Source organism: Arvicola amphibius, chromosome 1 (genome assembly GCF_903992535.2).
Source record: "Arvicola amphibius chromosome 1, mArvAmp1.2, whole genome shotgun sequence".
Lineage (NCBI taxonomy): Eukaryota > Metazoa > Chordata > Mammalia > Rodentia > Cricetidae > Arvicola > Arvicola amphibius.
In genome coordinates, this window is record NC_052047.1 from 177,828,363 (window position 1) to 177,850,817 (window position 22,455).

A 22,455-nucleotide genomic window follows, 5' to 3' on the forward strand; every position below is an offset into this window, starting at 1 on the left:
AAGTATGCGAAACAGTTCTACATTTCTGCACCACCCTAGACCTCACCCAGGCCTCTTTGATGGTCTCATTGGTATGGGTGGAGAATGCTACTGGCATCTAGTAGATAGGAATCAGTGATGTTACTGAATATCCTAACATGTGCAGGATAGCCCACAGCAAAAAATTATCTTGTACAAAGCACCTGTGCTGCTGAAACTGAGAAATTCTGCCCTGGTGAATGTCACAAGGCCCAGTACTAGGCGTGTTAACAGTATACCTAGCACTGGTATAATTGTGTGTGTGGCATCCCAGTAGACGAAGAGGACTGATATGGTTCCATAGACTTTGATTCAGTCTTCTAGGTGGTTTTCGACATTTATCTCACCCATTTCTTGTGATGTTTCATGTCTTCAAGTATTAATGACTTACAACATGGGGAGGCATCTTTATATTATGTATCACTGATTCACTGATTGGAGTCACTTATAATCCCCATCCCCAATCTCCACTTTGTGTTACCTTCCCTCTCTGTCAGGTTTTTTTCTTCTTAAATTTTGTTTTGTTTTGTTCTTTAGAGACCGACTTTCTCTGTATAACACTGGCTGTTATGGATGTCGCTCTGTAGACCAGGCTGGCCTCGAACTCAGAGACCGCCTGCCTCTACCTCCCGAGGCGTGCTCCACTACTGTTATTTTATGATGCTAAGGACCAAATCCAGAGTCTTTCTTGTGCTTGCTGACAAGCACCCTGTTACTGAGCTACTCCCCAGCTCCTTTGCATCTCTAATTGGGTTTGCACACCATACCTTTCTTTCATAGATAAAGGTCCTCAGTTTCAGGGTAGAGGTCAACTGAGAAATGTTACATTTATATAACAGCGAGGGACTGGAGGGATAGTTTAGTTCTTGAGATCCCTGGCTCTTCAGAGGATCCAGGTTTAATTTTCATCACTGGCATGGTGACTGACAGCCGACTGTAATTCCAGTTGCAGGGGGATCCGGTGCCCTCTTCTGGTCCCTATGGACACCACGCATGTAAGTGTTATGCAGACATACATGCAGGCATAACACTCATCCATAAACTAAAAAGGAAGCATTTTTTGCGTTTTATACTTATTTATTTACTATTTATCACCACTTAAGTCACACATGGGGGTAAGAAGTGTGGAGTTGATTTTATGTAGCTGCCATAATTTTGTTATAATATATGTTGTATTTTGTTATATAATAAGATTAAAATTTTTTAGGATTTAGAACAAAACATTAACTGTTAAATTTGTATTAAACTCTGTTTTAGAGCCATGAATGGAAAATTAACTGTTCAGGAGGAGCAAATTGTTGAGTTGGCTGAAAAAATCGGTGTTCTTGAGGAGGAGCTCAGTAAGGTAGGCACTCTGGGTGACATGCAAGATCACTTGAAAAGAAAATGCTGAAGGAAATTTAGAATTTGTAAGGACTTTTTCCCTCTTTTGAACAAAATTTTTTTTTTCTTTTTGATTCTTCAACTAAAGTTGTATTTTTTACCTTTGGTTGTAATGAAAAAGCTTCTGTTTGACTCTTATTAATACAACTTCAGAGGAAGTTAGTCAGACATTTGCTTAATGACTGGGTTGTGTTTTTGAGAAGTGTATTTTAAATGATTTCATTGTTGTGTAAATACTATAGAGTATACTTGTACAGACTTCCAAAGCCTGCTACAGGCCTAGGATTCATGGTAATAACTCAGTTTTTATTTTTAGTTTGAGACAAGTCTCTTGTGGTCTAGGCTAGACTCAAACACGTGCCTTTAATTACTTAGGAGGCAGAGGCAGATGGATCTCTATGAATTAGAGATCAGCCTAATCCAAGCTGTCCAGGGCTACATAAAAAGAACCCTCCTCAAAAGAGCAACAAAACTGTGTAGCCACGGATGACTTTGAACTTCTGGTTCTCCTGTTTCTGTCTGAAATTATAACAGTTCATCACCAGGCCTTGTTTTATGCAGAGCTTGGGGTGGGATCTACGGCTTTGTTTATGCTAAGTAAACCTTCTACCAGTTGAGCTTTCTCTCCTGCTCCTTTTCATGTTAAAGATTTCAGAAACTGGGAGACATTGGACACTTAGACAAGCAACCAGACTTCTGAACCACCCTCACGTGGCACCTTTATAATGACAATCCACTGAAGTCCTGGGCGGAACCTGAAGAACTAACTAACATCACCACATTAAACCTGTTATTTAAATTTTGAATAAGCTTTCTAGGAAGAAACCAGATGCCATTAAAATATTCTAATCAGTCTAGCAAAGTCTTGCATTTAAAGAATTTTTGTTTTCCTAATGTTATTAACTAGCTAAGTGTTTCACCAACCACCAGCATTTTTCTAATTCTTAAAAGAATTGTTTAATGTTATTATGTGTAGGTTACAGAGTTATTTGTGGATAGTAAAAATGAACTTGACCAGTGTAAATCCGACCTGCAAACTAAGACCCAGGAACTTGAAACCACCCAGAAACATTTGCAAGAAACAAAATTACAACTTGTTAAAGAGGAATATGTCTCTTCAGCCTTGGAAAAAACTGAGGCGAAGCTTCATGATACAGCCAGCAAGGTTTGTACTTTGTATTGAAAATATTGAAGATAGAAGTACCCTTGTTTACTTATGCTTTGATTATGAGATTTTAATTTATTCATTCTAAATGTTATTTGTGTACATTTATGAAACAATATTACACTATTTGACCCATGTTTCTTTTTAAAACTGGAATGAAAGTACTGCATTTTTTATCAGGTATACTTTTGAGGAGACAGTAAAACAAAAGGAAGAACATTTGTGTGAAACATAAATACTGGAATGATTTGCCAGCTCAGCTTTCTGTGTACAGACGGCTGGCTGGGAGAGAGCAGACTTGGTGGGGACTCAGCATTCGAGCACTGGATCATTAGAGTGTCTTGTTCTCACCAGAGACAGAGCCTTGTGGAGCACTGGTACATTGATTAGACTGTTTTTATGTTATCTTTTTCATTTTGTTTCTTTGTTTAAACATACAGTTACTTAACACAGTTAAAGAAACCACCAAGGATGTATCTGGTCTCCATTCTAAACTGGACCGTAAGAGAGCGATTGATGCACACAATGCTGAAGCTCAGGATATTTTTGGCAAAAACCTCAACAGTCTGTTTAATAATATGGAAGAATTAATTAAGGATGGCAGTGCAAAACACAAGGCTATGCTAGAAGTTCATAAGACATTGTTTGGTAAGTTTAAGCATTTCTGTGGGCGTGTGTCGTGTGTGTGTGTGTGTGTGTGTGTGTGTGTATGAATATAGAAGCCAGAGAACAACCTTAAATGCTATTCTTTTTTTTTTATCTTTATTACATATACAGTGTTCTGCTTGCATGTATACTTACAGGCCAGAAGAGAGCACCAAATCTCATTACAGATGGTTGTGAGCCACCATGTGGTTGCTGGGAATTGAACTCAGGACCTCTGTTAGAGCAGTCAGTGCTCTTAACCTCTGAGCCATCTCTCCGCCCCTTAAATGCCATTCTTTAGGGACCATCCATTTTTTAATTTTAAGAGTTATTTTATTTTATTTTTTTTTTGATTTGCATTTTCTTTATTTTTTCTCATTTTTTTTATTAAAGATTTCCATCTCCTCCCCCTTCCCTCCCCTCCCTTCCACCCATACCCCCACTCCACTGGGGTGAGTGAGGAGTTATTTTATTTTTGGTTGCATGTATCTGATAATGTCTGTATGTGTGAGTGCATGTACCCAGGGTGGCTAGAGGTGTTGGATTACCTCCATTGGAATGTGAGCCACCTGATAATGGGTTTGGGAATCAAAATCTGCTTCTAGTACAGCAATATATACTCCTAACCACTGGACCATCTCTAGCCCTCCACCTTATTTCTTTGGAGACAAAATCTTTCATTGACCAAGTAGACGAGGTTGGCTGGCTTAGTTGAACCCCAGGCTAGCTCACTCACTCACTCTCACACTCTCTTCTCTTTCTACCTTCTCTCCACCTTCTACCTTCTTTCCTCCCTCTCTCCCCCGTTTTCCCCCTCTACTCTGCCTCCCATTTCTTCCCCTCCCTCCTCTCCCCAGTCTCTCCCTCCCCTTTCTTCCTTCCCCCACCATTACACCAGCTGGTTTTAATAATCCTTCAGTCTCTACTTTTTAAGACCTAGGATTAAAGGAAGAGTGTCACTAAACTCAGCTTTTCTGGTCTTTTTTGTTTGTTTTTGAGGCAGGGTCACAGGTATCCTAAGCTGGTCTTAAACTTGGTGTGTATCAGAGGATGATTTCAAATATCTAGTCCTCCTGTCTCCCACCTGAGTACTGGGATTACAGGCCTATCCGTCATGCCTGGCTCTATGCAGTGGTAGAGATGGGACCCAGGACTTCATGCATATTAAGCAAGTGCTCTGGCAACTGAGCGAAACCCCCAGCCCATTCCTAGTCTTTCTTTATGTGTTTCAGATGTATTAATTCACAGTTTTCATCTTGCCCCTCCCCCAATAAAAGATGCCCATGTTTAATGCAGTGCTCCCGGGTAGCACTGGGAAAGTATGGCGAGGGAAAGAGAGAAGGGGAGACCACGAGTACATTCTCTGTGGGGCAGTTTAAGTACCATGTGGGAGTGGTCTTGACCCTCCCTGGGGAGGGGTCTTATTCCAGGAGCTGGGGTGAAGCCTCCAGGCAAACAGTCCAGACTCTGTATAAAAGGTGTTTGGGAGCTGGGGTGATGCTTGCGACAAAACATTCCAGGCTTTTTGGATAAGGGGGTACCAGCAGGCTGAGGTGAAGCCCCTCAACCAAACATTTTAGACTCTTTAGACAAAGGGGTGCTGGCTCAAATTTGGCTGTATCCTGCAGGCATGGGGTGACATGGGAGAGGGGAGAGCTGGGAGTTGGTGGGTCATGTTCAGCGAGAGGTGTGGCTGGAGCAGCATCCAGTTTACTGTCATCCTGGAGACCTCAGGCGGCTGTTTTTTGAGGGAGATGAGAAGGCAGGTGGCTAGGAGAAAAAAAATATTATTATTGGCCCTATGAATGGGGTAGCCATGGGAAGTCATTAACTGCCAGACAGAATGGGACAGAGAAGTGCCCTGGAGGCTCGGGTGTATAATTGGGACACAATAGTAGATAGAACCAGATTTTAGTTGGTAGGTCTCCTTGATCCTGATGAGTTGGTACCGATGGTGAAGTCCTAGGAGCTGGTGCAGGTGTTGGTGTTGTCTGGAGAGCGCTTTGTAAGTTGGTCTTGGCCCAGACAGCAGAAGTGACCTATAAACTATGCTTGAAAATGGATGGGGTTAAAATACACCCTGAAGACTGTTAGTTTTTACCAGGCAGCAGAACTTTTTTTCAGGAACCTGTAGGTACTTGTAAGAGAACTGAAACAGATTTATATCTTGGTGTCATAGCAAAAGGCTATTGCTTTAGGTTAAAAGGTATGAACATTTTAAAAAAACAATTAAAGGGAGTTGAAAACTCTAAACCTCTAAAGATACACCTGAAACCTGTTAGTCCTGGACTATGAAGCCTGTTAAAGAGGTAAACCTGTATGTATTTTAGCAGGAAACTTAACAAATGAAGTAATGAGCTACCAGTACCCTTAAGTCATCAATGCCATTAGACAGATCTAAGAGGGATAAATGAGCAGAAATGAGACAGCAATCCCAAATCTCTCCTTCATCTTTAGAGAACACCAGCCTTAGAAGCAGTGCTTGCTGTTAGCTGCTGAGTACAAGAGGCCCAAAGAATTTCTGGTGGGGGGAAGATTTAGTCCACCTGTCTTGGCCAGATGAGATTTGATTCCCTGGGTGGCATCCAGGAAGCTCAAGAGGGGGAAGGCTGCTTTTTGCTGTGTGATGGCTTTGCCAAACCTAAAGGCAAACTTCAAGGTGAAAGATCTTTTGCAACCATGTATCTTCTTGGAGGAGCTATAGGATGCTATGGGAGGTGGCATCTCTCAGTCTGATCACTGTGTAGATCAGGCTGGCCTCCAACTCAGAGACCCTCCTGCCTCTGCCTTAACCAGTGCTGGGATTAAAGGCATGCTCTACCACCATCTGGATGAACTATATAAATTCTTGACAAAGAAAAAATGCAAAAAATTCCAATCAGACCAAATTAAACCAAATGAAGGTGCCCATGTTTAATATAGTGCTCCCGGATGGCACCGGGAAAGCATGGCGAGGCAACGAGGGAAAGATAGAGAAGGGGAGACCACACGAAACCTGGAGACCACTGCTTTTTTTTTTTTTTAAATCTGTTTATCTATCTTGAGACAGGGTCTCACCAAGTTAACCAAGTTGAACTTAAACTCACGTCTCACTTTGTAGCTGGCTTTGATTTGGTGATCCTCCTGCCTCATCTTGAGTACTAGGGTTACAGGTATGAGCTAACAAACACATCTCAAACAATTCAATACTATTTTAAACAAAAACAGATAACTTAGGTGACAGTGTCACTGGTACCTGTCCCATTGAGTATGTTAGCTGTTTAGGCAAGAGATTAATGGTTTTGCTTTTTTTTTTTACAACAAATTTTAGAGGTTTGTTGTTGATTTTAGACTATCGTCTATAAGTTAAAATTTACCAAATTAGCATATTATCATTAGAAATAAAATTTATCTTTATTACTGAATCCGACTAATTTCTTTGAAGTATTACTATTTAATTTCTTGGATCCCTTCCTAAACGTGTTCTTATTTTTAAAAAAATTGTAAATTGTAGCTGGAAAGAGTAGCTTAATTCCCAGCACCCACATGGCAGCTCACAACCTCCTTTAACTCCAGTTCCAAGGGATCTGACATTCTCTTCTTGCATCTTAGTGCACAGACATAAATACAAAAAAAATAATAATTTTAAAAATTGATTTTTTTTTTGTTTAGTATGCGTGCGCACATGTGCACTCGGAGGTCAGAGGAGGATTCCTTTTCTCTCCTCTCATGTGGACCCCAGGGATTGCACTCTAGTCATTAGGCTTGGTGGCCGGTGCTTACCCAGTCCCTTTCCTAGATATTTCCTTTGAATAAATTATTTTGTAACATTTTTCCTGTGGAAAGACATATCTTAAAGATTTGCTGTATTGTCAGAACATGTATGTGCGCATTGTTTTTTATGCTGTCTTTTGAGATAGGTATCATGTAACCCAGTTTAACCTCCAGTTTACCGAGTAGCTGAGGGTGACCTTGAACTAGTTAACTGAGCCTGACCCTTCTGTCTCGACCTCTAAAGTGCTGGGATTATAAGTGAGTTTTACCCTAATAAGGTGTAGTTTTCTCTTTTTCATAAATTCCTCTCTACTATAAAACTGCATATTTTAGGCACTAATTTTATCTATCTATCTATCTATCTATCTATCTATCTATCTGTCTATCTGTCTGTCTGTCTGTCTGTCATCTATCATCTATCTATCTATCTATCTATCTATCTATCTATCTATCTATCTATCATCTATCTTGAGACAGGAGCCTGTCCTGGAAGTTGACCAGACTGGCCTTGAACTCACAGAGATCCACCTGCCCCTGCCTCCCGAGTGCTGGGATTAAAGGTGTGTGCCACCACCACCCAGTTTAGGTACTAATTTTAAGAATTTTCTAATTCTTTTTCTTCTCTTCTCTTCTCTTCTCTTCTCTTCTCTTCTCTTCTCTTCTCTTCTCTTCTCTTCTCTCTCTCTCTCTCTCTCTCTCTCTCTCTCTCTCTCTCTCTCTCTTTCTATTTTTGGGACAGTGTTTCTTTGTGTAATGCTGACTGTTCTGGAACTTGTAAACCAGGCTAGCCTTGAACTCACAGAGATCCACCTGCTTCTGCCTCCTGAGTGCTGGAATTAAAGACGTGTGCCACCACTACCCACCATATTTAAATCTTATTATTTAGTAAGATAATTCTTTAATGTAGTTATTGGAAATTCCATAAAGATTTTAACTTATTGAAAGTGATCTTAACTGCATTTAAATATATGTATGCTAAAGTTCACATCTCTCTCTCTTTTAGGTAATCTGATGTCTTCCAGTGTCTCTGCATTAGACACCATTACCACGACAGCACTCGGATCTCTCATGTCTATTCCACAAAACGTGTCGGCTCGAGTCTCCCAGATCTCGGATAGGATATTGGAGGAGCAGTCTTTAGCAGCACAAAGTAAAACTGTGCTGCAAGGATTGATTGTTAGTAAATCTGTTAATGTTTTCAAAGCGTGACTGGCCATCAGAAATGGCATTAGCTGCTCTTAGCTTAAGCTTTGCCAGAAACAGTTAGGAACCTTTTGTTTCCCCCTCATGGAAAGACTTGTTTGCCACCAGATGTGACTAAACTTTGAAAGTATTTCCACTCCCTTGGTGTAGCTGAGACTAGGAATAATTAAGCCATTATCATTCACATGCTTGTAATTTTAGCGTTTGAAAGGTGGAGGCAGAAGGATCGGATCAGGAGTTCAGAGCCACCCTTGGTTCTTAGTGAGTTCAGAGCTACGTGAGACCTGCACAAACACAAGAGCAGCAGTTATTGATAAGCCTTCTTGTCACAAAGAGCAGCCCAGGTGGATTCAGGAGATTTGAGATCTGTTATCTGGCCTCTTCACCAGAGCTAGAGCTAGTTAACCCAACAGGGGATAGCAGGTTTCTTATTTAGCACAAATGACCAAACATAAGTAGCCCATTTTCTTTTTATTTCATGAGTGTGGGTTTGTGGACTGGAGCGAGGGTGCATGCTACACGTGTGAGCTCCAGGACAAAATTTCAAAGTGCGTCCACTGTGGGTTCTGGGTCAAGCAGAGGTAATCAGTCAATCAGGCTTGCACTGTAGTGCGTTACCCATTGAGCTGTACTGCTTGTTCATGGGCAGCTATTGTAAAACTTAAATAATGTGTGCTAGTAACAGGAATAAGAGATGAAATGTAATAGCAATTTAGAAAAAAACAAGTAGAATCTAGGATCGTATAATAATGATTCTTTGCATTAGATCTACATGACTAAGCCCTACTAGGCCTTACTCTAAAAGTTTTTCTCTATGGTTCCATAGTTAATCATACTGCCAGGTATAATGGCATTTACAGCAGTAATTCCAGCACTTGGGAGGTTGAGGCAGGAGGACCATGAATTTGAGGCTAGTGTAGGCTGTATAGAGATTGCCATCCCAGTCTGAGTTATGAGATCCTGTGTTAAAACCAAAGCCAAAAAGTCACCATAGCTGGACAGTGGCTGGACAGTGCCCACTTTTAATCCCAGCACTCGGGAGGCAGAGGAAGGCAGATCTCTGAGTTTGAGGTCAGCCTGGTCTACATAGAGAGTTCCTGGACAGCCAGCGCTACATAGTGAGACCGTCTCAAACAAAACCAAACAAATGGGGAGGGAGTGCTGCTTGAATCAAAGGAAGAGATGAGCACTGTTCTCACAGAATTGGTTGAAGTTTGTTTGCTTTCAAAAACCAAATAGCCTGTTTTCTTTTTACTACTTTACTCATTTCTCTCATTTGTTTTTCCCTTTTTGTTTTGTGTGTGTGTGTGTGTGTGCGCGTGTGCGTGTACGTGTACGTGTATGTATGAATGGATAAGGAAGGAGACCTGAACAGAACTTAAGATACCTCTCTTAAGGTGCTTTTTTTTTTTTAAAAAAAGATTTGATTTGTTATTATCGTGGGTATGGTGTGTATGTTGCCATGTGTGCACATGACAGTTGGGATAACGAGTCTCTCCTTCAACCTTTACATGGGTTCTGCAGATGAAATTTGGGTGTCTGCTTTCCTCCGTGCTATACTCAGCTTGTTTGTTTTGGTAATGTGGACTCTGGGGGCTAAACTCTGGGCCTGGTGCTTCACCACAAGCACTTCACTGCGGCATTACTAACTCATTTCTTCTTAGATCTTGTATTTATTTATTGCCCTTTTCCTAGTGAAAGGATTTTTTATATTCTCAATTTCACATGTTCCTCTTCAAGAACATAAACACACAAGTTCCAATGCAATAGGCTCTAGGGCTCGAGATCTTCATAGTTAAATACTTCTAGCTTAATAGCTTGCTCTCCTGCCTCCCCTGGTGTTTTGAAATAGGGTCTTACTTTGTATCTGGGGTGGACCTAGAACTCACTCTTTAGTCCAGGCTGCTTTAGGGATCAAGCTAATCATCCTGCTTTTACCTCTTGAATGTCATTGTCTCAGGCATGAGCTATAGTGTCTTTCTCCAAAGCCTACTGTTTTGTTGTTGTGTATGTGGGGGTGGGAGGGTGTATGCACGTGGATGCAGGTACCTGTGGAGTCAGAAGAGAGCACTAGATTCCATGGAGCCATAGTCACAGACAGTTGTGAGCCATCTAAAGTGGGTGCTGCTCCTCTGCAAAAGCAGCAATCTTCCCAACCCCCTAAGACCTACTCTTAATGACTTTTTGGCTTAGCTTTTTTGATTAATGACTTAAAGCTGTTTAAAATTCATTATGTTTAAATGTATTTATAGATTTTTCCTCCATGGTGGGGATCAAACAGGAGTGCTGGAATCTTAACACTTTACCGTCATTTTTCTCCTCTTCTAAACTTTATCTTAGATCATTAAATTGACTATAGGAGGCAGGCATCATGGTACATACCTGTGATCCTGGTAGTGTGGAGGCAGGAGGAACAGGAATTCAAGAGCATCCTCGGCTACAAGTGAGTTTGAGGTCAGCTTGTCTACGAGAGACCCAACAAACACAGAATAGGAAATTAATTCAACATTTACTACACTTAGTGAACACTGTTTTAGTTAGTGGAGCAGGACCACGTGTTTTAGGCAGGATATAAATCCTAGACATTCAATTATTTCACCTTAGGTTATTAAGAATTGGGAATGTTGGTGTTTGTTTGCTAAGTATCTGATATATATCGGCCAAGTTAATGGAAATGAAAACATTTTTAAAGATGCATTTGTTTTTAAAAACAGAATGAACTTGTGACTGACCTTCTCGCTTCCCTGAAGACCATCTTAGCCCCTGGTGTGGTTTCCATCTTGAATACCAACAGGGAACTGCAGCATATTTTCAGGAGTGCGTTGACAATGGCTGAAAAGGTACAATGTTATTTTCTTAATACCTCATATTTGATAGGTTGCCAAAAAAAGAAACTAATATTTTTTCTCTTTAAAGATAGAAGATCAAAAAAGAGAAATAGACAGTTTTCTCAGCATATTGTGCAATAATCTACATGAACTCCAAGAACATACAGTTTCTTCCTTGGTTGAATCACAGAAGCTTTGTGGGAACCTAAATGAAGACCTGAGGATAATAAAGGAAACCCATTCGCAGGTATCACTTAGTTGATGTCTTTAGTGGCCCGATAGACTTCATTCATAATCTGTGTCACGTGGTTTGAACGCTGCAAAACTGCTGTGGAAACCTGAGGTCGTTTCTGGTGGAGATTTGTGTGAAGTAACTGAGAATACTTCTTTAGATCAGCTAATATTTGAGAATTTGTTGCATCTGGAACTCTGTTCTTAACAACATTGTGACAGACGAGATGGCCTTTTCCCAGCAAGAAGAAAGGGATGGAAAACAGGCCCATAGAGCAAGGTTGCTGTAGCATTTTAACTGAAAATGTTGCAAGTTCTTTCTAGAGTGGCATGGATAGTTACTCCCTCTGATAAACTAAGCCCTGACTTCTCTCATTGCTGTATCATTGCTCATCCTACCTCTGCTTCCTGACTTCTTTGATTATGGTGTGTTCCACCATGCCAAGCTCCAGCATCTGTTATTCTTAGTCATAATGGATGATAATAAAGCTTTGGGAAATGAGCCGATTGCAACAGAATCACACTCTTTGGTTATTAAGCTAAAAAAATTGTTAATTCTTTACTCTTTTTTAAAAAATTTTTTTTCAAGTCCTAAAATGTTCCTTTAATACTCCTTTCAGGGCTCTCCTTTGTGTGTGAGAGGAGAAATTAAAAATGTTTTGTCAGGGCTGGAGAGATGGCTCAGTGGTTAAACGCACTGCCTGCCCTTCTGAAGGTCCTGAGTTCAGTTCCCAGCAACCACATGGTGGCTCACAACCATCTGTAATGAGATCTGGTGCCCTCTTCTGGCCTGCAGGCATACATGCAGACAGAATACCAAGATAATGGTGCACACCTATAATCCCAGCACTTGGGAGGCAGAGGCAGGTTGATCTCTTGTGAGTTCATGGCCACCCTGGACTATAGAGCTAGTTCCAGGACAACCAGAGCTTCACAGAGAAACTCTGTCTTGAAAAAGAAAAAAAAATTTTTTTCTTTGTCAAGAATTTATATAGCTCAGCCAGGTGGTGGTAGAGCATGCCTTTAATCCCAGCACTGGTAAGGCAGAGGCAGGAGAATCTCTGAGTTGGAGGCCAGCCTGGTCTACAGAGTGAGCTCCGGGACATCCAGGGCTACACAGAAACCTGGTCTCCAGAAACCAATAACAAGGACAAAAAGAATTGATGTAGTTCAGCTGAGCGTTGTGTCATGCATTTGTAATCCCAGCATGCAGTGGCTGAGTTCATTATGAGACCCCATCTCAAAAACCAAGTTCTAAATTCTAACCTGTCATCATTCATATTCTGAAAGTCAGCATTTAAATATTGCCATTTTAAATCTTTTCCTCCCTCAATCTTCCTTACAGGAACTTTCTCAGTTAATTAATATTTGGACAGAGAGATTCTGTGCTTTGGAGAAGAAGTGTGAAGACATCCAGAAACCACTGAGCAGAATTCAGGAAAATACAGAGCAGTAAGATACTTTTAATTTCTGTTGAAGGTTTCTGTAAGCCTGGGATGAATTTCAAAAGGAAGAAAAACTTCAAATTGTACAAACAATTTTTGTTTGCTTACCAGTGAATTAGTGATTTGTTGACATATTATTTGTGTGTGTGTGTGTGTGTGTAAATGTGTTACTTCCTCTCAACCCTCCCGTTCTTGAGACAGAACCTCACTGTAGCTCAGGGTGGCTCACCTTCCAAAGTGCTGAAATCACAGGCGCAAGGCTTTTGACTGCTTTTTGAGACATTTTCACGATGACTCCTATAAGTTTGCCAGATAACTCTAAAGTGTTCTTGTTCTTGGCATCTGTTGATTGCCTTTCTCTTTCAACTGTGGTTATCCTGACTCTCGTAAGTGATGATCAATTTCAGATAGCCTGGGGGTTTTGTCTTGTTTTAGTGTTGGTTTTTGAGAGTCTTACTCTGTAGCTCCATTGCTCTGGACTGTGACTTGTAGACTAGGCTGCTCTTGAACTTAGGGTTATTCTGTTTTGTTTTTGTTTTTCTATAGGAAGTCTGCAGATATAATCAACAAGACAACAGTCCAAAGTAAAAAACTAATGGCTGATTCTGATGTATTATTACAAGAACTCAGACATTTTGGTCAAGAAGGCACACAGTTGGTTGAAGAATCTATACAGCACTGCGATTCACTCAACAGCAACCTGGAAACTGTATCTCAGGAGACCACACAGAGATGTGAAGCTTTGAACACAAGCACAGTTGGATTTTCTGAACAGTGGGCATCCTGCTTAAGGAAGAGGAAAGAGGAACTTCAGAACTTAATGGAGGTAATATGTCTGTGCCGGGACTAGAATAGATATAATCAGAAATGAAAATATTCTTGACTTAGAATCTATTTTAAAACATTACGTGAGCCGGGCGGTGGTGGCACACGCCTTTAATCCCAGCACTCGGGAGGCAGACATAGGTGGATCTCTGAGTTCGAGGCCAACCTGGTCTACAAGAGCTAGTTCCAGGACAGGCTCTAGAAACTACAGGGAAACCCTGTCTCAAAAAAACCTAAATAAATAAATAAATAAATAAATAAATAAATAAAAATAAAGCATTACGTGAGTTGAACATAGGTGGTGCAAGCCTTTAATCCCAGCACTTGGGAAGCAGAGGCAGGAGGATCTCTGTGAGTTCAAGGCCAGCCTGGTCTACAGCTGGGGCTGTTACATAGAGAAACCCTATCTGGAAAAAAACAAAAGAAACAAACAAAAAGTTTTCTTTTATTTGATGTGTGTTCAAAAGCTTTATTTGGTGTGTGTGTGTGTCAAAAGAAAGCATCTGATGCCCTGGCGTTGTTGGAGTCACAGGCAGTCCTGAGGAGTCCTGAGCATAGGCAAGTGATCTTAACTACTAAGCATCTCTTTACCCCTTAAAATGATTATTATTGTGTTTGTGTGCAGGCATGCATGCCATGGCACATAGTGGAGATCAGAGATACAGTTCCTTCCACTTTTACTTAAGTTTCTGGAATCAAACTGAGGCTGCATAGAAGCTGTCCATGGTGGTATACACCTGTGATACCATCACTTGAGAGCCAGAGGCCAGGGGGATTCTGAGTTTGAATGAGTCCAGTCTGTGCCATAGTCTTAAGACTCTGTCCTAGAAAGAATATAAACAAAGAAAACCTGGAATAGAGATGGGTGATCAAATCCAGAACTCGAGACATGGAGTAAAGACCTAGTTTCACCCTTTCCCTGCCTCCCGCCCAATCCCTTTCCTCTCTTTTCTTCTCCTCCCCTATTCTGTCTTTGAACTCATTATTTAGCCCAGGATGACCCTCTTCCACCTCCTTGTGCTATGGGTAAAGGTGTGCATCACCTTGCCCAGCTTAAGGCCTGGTTTCTTTAAAAAAGAAAAGTTTTTAAGTTAAAAAAAAATCCAAAGAATTAAATTACAGAGCAAGCAGACTTAAGACTTAGCCTTCAGTCTAATTTCCTTAAGCCAGGCCTTCTTACATCTGTATACTGGAATAATGTTAAGAATGAGTAGTGGGAGAGATGGCCTAGCAAGTCAGAGTGCTTCAAGCCTCAGCATCCCCTTTGGCAGTGAATATATGGCTAATTGCCCTCCTCTCTACTGTGATATGTGTTTTTAAAACGTATTATAGAATATTTCAAGGTAATTAAAAATGGTACATGGGCCAACTTGCTTCCAACTTTAGTAGTGAAAGCTTGTTTGTTTCATTTACAGTTTGTAAATGGATGCTGTGAGGCTTCACGTTCAGAGATCACTGAAAAACAAAGTGGACACACAGCTGCTATTGAGAATCAGCACATCTCCTTTGTTGAGCAGATAACTTCTGATGATGAGAAATTCAATGCAGGAAGTCTAGAGCTTGATGAAGCTATAAAAACTGGTTTGACAAAGCTTAATTGCTTTCTGCAACAGGATCTGAAACTTGATATCCCAACAGGTATCTTATTTTAACTTTTTAGGGTTTATTTTACTTATATGGGGAGGAGTAGATGGACACGCACTTGAGCGCCGTGCCTCTGGAGCCAGGTAAAGGGATCTCTCTGCAGCTGGAAGTAGAGGTTGGTATGAGCTGCCCAGGGAGGTGCTGGGAACTGACTCTGGGCCTCTGGAAAAGTGATGTCTGCTCTTAATCACTGAGCCACCTCTCTTTTATCCCAGTGGGTATTTTAGAATTGCTAAAGTTTTTGAAATTAAATCCAGCTGTATACAGTATTAGATACTGTTTGAAAGTGAGCCCTGCCTTTGTCTGATAAGAATTTACCATCTCTCTGTAATAAATTTAAATAGAGAAAATTTAGAACACCTAGATAATTTAATTCAGTCTTAGCTGTTTCTTGTTGGTGGTATATTCCTAGAAATTTGGGCACAATAGAAAATTTCATAAACATTTAGACAATTGGCTTTGTTAAGAACAGTCATTTTTTAAGCCTGGTGTGGTTTAAAAGCATGCATATAAACAAAGCCAGTTGTCTGAATGTTTATGGCATTTTACAATCTAGTTTCCTCAGGAAACTGAGGAAAGAAAACTGTTACTTAATGACCACCCTGGGCTCCTGATGAAAGAGAAAAAAATAAAGATGTTGGGTGTGGTGGCACACACTTGTAATAACAGTCCTCAGGAGGTGTAAGCAGGACTGTTGGAGTTCATGATCATCTTTGGGTAGCCTGGGCTACATGAGCTCCTGTTTCAAAACACAAAACCAAAATCAAAAAGCATTTTAAAAAAACAAGTAAAATTGCCCAACTATTTAGTCAACACTGTGTCTAAAATATGTTTTAATGCCCAAAATGCTAGATGGCTGTAAAAGCTAAGTTGTTGAATACAAAGTTCACCATGAAGCACACTCTGTCCGTGTTCGTCTAATTTGTCTGTCTCATTGACTGGCATCATTTAGAAATCACCACTTTAAAGACAGGCAGTGGTGGCACACACCTCTAATCCTGGCACTTGGTAGGCAGAAGCAAGTCGAGTTCTGAGTTTGATGCTAGACTGGTCTACAGAGTGAGTTCCAAAATAGCCAGAGCTACACAGAGAAGCCCTGTTTTTGGAAAAAAAAAAAAAAAAAAAAAAAAAAAACCCAAACACTCTCCACTCTCCCCCCCACAAAAAAAAGAAATCACCATTTTTAGAGATCAGAAATGGCAAAGATTGGTAAATATCATGATTGATAAGCTGATTTACAAAGATTAATAGTTGGTTCTTCATTGGATTGTAAAGTCATTGAATTGTACACTTTTTTGAATGATTTTTGGGGCATATAAATTACATCTTAAAACCTTTTTTTAAAGAGTTTGTGCTAAAAGAACGTTGGTTTATTTAGTTTTGCCAACCTTTCAGATTTATTGTTAACAATGAAAATGACTGTTAATTGAAAAGGCAACTCCCGTATAAGGAAATGTAACTGCGTTCAGGCACTACAGCAGAGTTACAGAGAGATGGTTACTTCTTCCAAAGTGATCACATTGTAAAACTTTTAATTCCAGTAACACCACCATTTCTCAGAATACCCCAAATTCATTTTTAAGCCTAATACATGTTTGTACATTCTTAGAAATGGAAACTTCATAGTTTTGGAGGTAAGATGACTTTTACGAATTGTCAGATCTACTAAAGATCATTGAGTGGCTGGGAAACGAAAAAGCAGACTCCATCTTCAATTATGGGGCTAGAGAGATGGCTCAGCATTTTAGAGCACTGCTGCTCTTCCAGAGGACCTGAGTTAATTCCCAACACCACATGGTGGCTCACAACCCTCTATAACAGGATCTGATGCCCTCTTCTGACAGGCAGGCATACATGCAGAACACTCATACATAAAATATAAATAAATAAGATTAAAAAGGAAAAAGAAATGACTTTCTAGCAGAGACTTGACTTAAATAAAGCCCTAGAAGTAGAAGAAAACCAATCTTTTTTTTAAACAAACCAAACAAACAAAAAATAAACCTTAGGCGGTGGTGGTGCACTCCTTTAATCCCAGCACTTGGGAGGTAGAAACAGGTGTATCTCTGAGTTCGAGGTCAGCCTAATCTACAAAGCAAGTTCCAGGACAGGCTCCAAAGCTTCACAGAGATACCCCCCTCCCAAAAATAATATTACTATGTGAAAAAATGTAACTAGCTTCAACCAGTTTGTGCCTGGTAGATAAAAAAAGATATATTGAAATCATTTTTGTTTTTGGAAGACATAAAAGTATACCTTTTAACATAATTTAAAAAGTTATATTTCATATAATTTTCCCTTGCTTTTCTAATGTCTACTATAAAGGTATGACACCAGAGAGGAAAAATTACTTATATCCATCAACACTGGTGAGAACTGAACCACGGGAACAGCTCTTTGATCAGCTGCAAAAGAAACAGTGCAACCTATTAATGCTGAACTGCTCAGAAAATGGCAAAGAGACCAGTCAGGTAAAATTTAAAACATAATTTTAGAACTTTCCCATAAATCTTACACGTGGGTGCACACATGTGCATGGGGGTGTGTATACAGCATGTGTGTATCTGTATGGAGGTGGGAGGTTGACTTTGGGTGCCTTCCTTAATTGACTATATTGAGGTAGGATTTCTCACTTGAACCCAGAGCTGCTAGTTACCAACTTTCCTAAGTGCTGGGATTACAGGTGGGCTGCCACGCCCATAAGATGATAGGTGGGGGCTAGGGATCCAAATCTGATCCTTACATTTGAACAACAAATGCTTGACCCTCTGAGTCATCACCCTTGCCCCTGTAAACTTTTGATGTGGTGGATTTCATGTAATGAATGTGTCTTTTTGTTCTTCAGTCCTATGCTGTTTTCTGTGAGAATTGCTGGCTTTTAAGCCTTTCTTTTAATCTTATTAATTTTGATTTTTTTTTTTAGGCTAGTAGATAATTTCTAAGCCAGCATTTAAGCAACGATTGCATTCCAGGCACTGTTTTAAGTTCTTTACATGTATGCTAACTCAACCCTTTTAATAACCCTGTGGGAGGGTACCACTGTAGTACATCTTTTGAATGAATAAACAGAATTCTTTTGTCTCAGGTTACAAAAATGAAGCTGCAATTAGAAGCAAGGCAATCAAACTTAAAATTTGTGTTCTACAGTTAATAGCAAGTATAGAAAAGTTAAGAAAGTAGAGATTAAGTACAAGCTAATACATTATATTTTATAGATTTTTTTGCTATTTATTAATGTTCAACTTCTATATAATGCATATAAAATCACTTAAAGAAGAAAATTGCCTTTATGGTATTTCGTATTTTTGAGACCGGGCTTCTCTGTGTAGCCCTGGCTGTCCTGGAACTCTTTGTAGATCCACCTGCCTTTACATGCCAGGATTAAAGCCACCACCGCTTGGCTTACATGATGATTTTTGGCTTTCCCTGGTTGTCCTGGAACTTGCTATGCAGACCAGCTGCCTCAAATTTGCAGCAATCCTCCTGCCTCTGCCTTCTGAGTGCTGGGTATAAAGCACATCCCAGTCGTATCCTACTCTGTGTGATGATCCAGAGCCATGGAATTGCCCACTCATCCAGCTTCTTATTTTAGGACATGGATGAAGAGGAGGAGGTTCTGGAACAATGTACTGAAGAACTTTTAAGTCAAGAGACATTTGTACATACCAGTGTGGGTTCCTCTGTAACTGGTGGTGTTCCATTTTTCCAGGTATTTGATAATGTGTTTCATGCACCCTTCCTTCCTCATCTGCTGTCCCTCACATGGTTTTCCTATTTAGTATAAAGGGATTATGCCTAGCTTAGCCAAGCATGATGATATACACCTGACGTCCCCACACTTGTGAGGCTAAGGAGGAGCTAGCCTAGGCTAATAAAGCAAGACCTGTCTTTAAAAGCAAAACATAAAGCAGTAACAAAACCAATATTCTTGTTAGCACAACAACAAAAAAATTTAGTCATTCCCTTCAAATGGCTTGATAATTTTTATTTAAATTGTGTACACAGACTGATATTGATGAAGGAATCTTCTAGAGAATACATAAAGGTAAAATTTAACTTCAATAGATGAAGCTATAGAGATGTCAGCAAGTAATCTTTGGCTGTTATTTTTATCTCATTTCTGCCTCTTACTGTAGAGCAGTTATTTCTCTTACTGTACCTTGACCCAGTAGGTCCTGGTATCCATCTCTGTCCATTACACTTTGAAGGTTAAAGGATTTAAACGTTTGGGACTATAAATTGTATTAGTGGTTTATCCTGCCCACAGGAGGCTCTTCTTTTATTAATTAGTCCCCTAGGTTTCCCAAGCCTTTCTGGTGCTGTACAATTAAATTCTGTGACAGATCCTATGTCCACCACCTTGTTTGCTTTTGAAACAGTCTCTCTGTAGAATAGCTAGCCTAGAATGTAGCATCCTTGGCTGTAGCTTTCCATGTGCTGGGGTTACAGATGTATGACATCATGCACCTCTTATAGTTAGAGATGAGCCATTCAAAACTGCCTGGTACAGGTGAGGTGTCACACACCTTTGATCATAGCACTTGGGAAACAAAAACAGTTATCTCTGAGCCCAAGGCCAGCCAGGATCACACAGTGAGACCCTGTCTCCAAACAAACTCACTCCCCTCAAAAACTGCTCGGCATCTTTCCCTGTATTTTGAAGATATGAGCATAGATAAAGTAAAAATTTCCTTATGCAAGACATGTAATATTGAATTACAGTTGAAATGAGTGTGTGTTTTGATTTTTCATTGCAGGATTTCATTGTGTTGTATAGCCCTGGTCATCCTGGATATCACTCTGTAGACCAGGCTGGCCTCTGTCCCTGAGCACTGGAATTAAAGACGTGCAACACTAACCTGGCTATATATTATTTTTACATTATATATAAATGCATATATGTTGTATTTATTTATTTGTTCTTTTGAGGCAGGGTTTCTCTGCATAGTCCTGGCTGACCTTGAACTTGCTCTGTAGACCAGGCTGGCCTCCATCTCAGAGATTCGCCTGCCTCTGCCTCCTGAGTGCTGAAGGTGTGCACCGTTACACCTCCGGCTACATTTCCTTAAATCCTTTATGCATCTCAAGGCAGTTTCACCCCACTATTCTTTTAATCTTTGTTTTTGGTCTGGTATTGCTAGTCAGTCATACCACTGATTGGTACAGACAGCCCAATTCTTTATTATTGATTGTGGCTTTTTATTTCTTTTGGTGCTATGGTTAGAATTCGGGGCCTTAATACATGTCAAGTAATTGAGTTATATCTCTAGAGTCTAAAATGTTATAAAAAGTTGGTTTGTGATTTGTCTTAGCATTTATATAATTGAGTATGCAGCATTTTAATTTTTCCTGAAGTAGGGGGCTTCCAGAGGTATAGAGTCCCCAAATGCATAGTATGAATCAATCTCTCCCTCCCTCTCTCCCTCCCTCCCTCTCTCCCTCCCTCCCTCCCTCCCTCCCTCCCTCCCTCCCTCCCTCCCTCCCTCCAGGGTTTCGAAACCTCTGTGTAGCCCTGGCTGTCCTGGAACCCTTTGTAGATCAGATTGGCCTCGAACTCAGAGATCAGCCTGCCTTTGCCTCCTAAATTCTGGGATTATGGCGTGTGCCACCACCACCTAGTGTGAGACACATTTGCAGTGGAAGATAAATGGAAGAATGGAAGTGTTTCATAGTTGCCCTTGCCAGCTTTTCCGCTTAGAGTGGAATGGTCTTTTCTTCATGGTGACAAACCTTTCTCTCTCTAAGCAGCACTGTTGACATTCTAATCTGGGTAATTCCGTGCTGTGGCCAGTGGCCCTTGAGTTTGAACACTTTTATCCAGGGCCAGTCCTCACCAGAGCTAGGAACACTTGTTTGTACTGTCCTAAAATGTCTCAGTACATTGGCCTATGTCCGCTAGAGGGCAGAATCACTTGCTGTTGAGAACCAATGTCGCAAAGGAGAGTTTACAATTACATTTTAGAAAATGATGCCAAAAAGAAGTATTCCTTGCCAGTGGTGGTAGCACAAGTCTTTATCCCAGCATTCGGGAAGCAGAGGCAGGCCAGCCTGGTCTACAGAGTGAGTTTCAGGACAGTTAGGGCTACACAGAGAAACCTTTTCTCAGGAAAACAAACTGCTTCCTTCTACTTCCATTACTAGTAAAATAAAAAAAGGCTGTACTTGTGTTTTTTTTTTTTTTTTTTTTTTTTTTTTTTTTTTTTTTTTTGGCTCAAATTTGTGCTGTCCAGGCAATGGTGGTGCACGTCTTTAATCCCAGCACTCAGGAGGCAGAGACAGACTGATCTACAGAGAAACCCTGTCTCAAAAAAACCAAAAACAAACAGCCCCACCAAAAATATTTTGTGGGGAACCTTTTCCTTTTGTGGTTTTCTAATTTAAACTTTTGCCTGTAATATATAACACTTGGAAATAAAATGTTACAACATCTAACAAAATGTTACATTATTGTGACTTTGTTTTTCCTCTTAAACCCACAGCATAAAAAGCCACATGGAAAAGACAAAGAAAACAGAGGCATTAACCCAGTGGAGAAGTCTAAAGTGGAAGAGACCTCAGAGCATTCTGTATCAAAAAGCAGACTGCCACTTCGACCTTCAATAAATCTCTGAGGGTTAAGGTTTTCTTTGTAAAGAAATGAAAGCCAAAACCCCACAGTTTGACCTTGTGTACAGATTACAGTGGAATAGACTATGTCAAGACATCACAGTAAATGTAGGTGACTTGAAAGTCCTTTTTTATCACCCTTGTAGTTCAAGTATGTAGTAAATTCGGTTTCATTTGGGATTTACATTGAATATGTGTTTCTAGCTCATTATATAAAGTAGCTCTTTTTCCTTATATATTATTAAATACCAAATATATGGAAATAGTTGTTCCAGGCCTGGACTTAAATAGATGAATGCTATATCCCTTTCTGTCCTGCTAGGGCTGCATTCAGTCTGTATTTCCTTACCTCTAACCTGCCTTTTTTGTTGTCTTCCCAGCTCCTTCTCCCTGTTCCTATCACTAAACCATTTGTGACCTGCAGAAAGGTTTGTTATGAGAAACCCAGGGCTTCCCTGGAAATCTTATATGTTAGTGATTACCTCTACAATCATTGCCAATAATAAACCTGACCCTGGAAGAACCCTTCTTTCAGCACTTGATTTGTTCCTCCTTTGATATGCAAGCATCTCGTTCCTTCAGCAGCACGCGCACACGGCTTCCACTGTTCACCAGCGGCCTCCTGGAGAGGCAGCTGCTATCACAGGAGTCCTGTGGAGACTCCATCCATCAGAGATCCCATTCTAAGGCCTGCGTCTTAGAAATAACA

At 40.4% G+C, this 22,455-nt stretch overlaps 1 protein-coding gene across 1 annotated transcript in view; it reads left to right on the forward strand.

Annotated features, from left to right (window-relative positions):
• The window catches only part of Kif11 (kinesin family member 11), a 50,295-nt gene extending 28,307 nt beyond the window's left edge, over window positions 1-21,988 (forward strand). Inside the window, exons 11-22 of the mRNA XM_038343930.1 lie at window positions 1,276-1,363; window positions 2,378-2,566; window positions 3,007-3,214; window positions 7,968-8,140; window positions 10,882-11,007; window positions 11,084-11,242; window positions 12,572-12,678; window positions 13,218-13,497; window positions 14,912-15,134; window positions 17,466-17,611; window positions 18,733-18,849; window positions 21,620-21,988. Coding sequence (XP_038199858.1) covers window positions 1,276-1,363; window positions 2,378-2,566; window positions 3,007-3,214; window positions 7,968-8,140; window positions 10,882-11,007; window positions 11,084-11,242; window positions 12,572-12,678; window positions 13,218-13,497; window positions 14,912-15,134; window positions 17,466-17,611; window positions 18,733-18,849; window positions 21,620-21,751 — 1,948 coding nt within the window. The 3' untranslated portion in view covers window positions 21,752-21,988. The remainder of the gene's footprint in view (window positions 1-1,275; window positions 1,364-2,377; window positions 2,567-3,006; window positions 3,215-7,967; window positions 8,141-10,881; window positions 11,008-11,083; window positions 11,243-12,571; window positions 12,679-13,217; window positions 13,498-14,911; window positions 15,135-17,465; window positions 17,612-18,732; window positions 18,850-21,619) is intronic.
• Window positions 21,989-22,455: the final 467 nt, after the last annotated feature.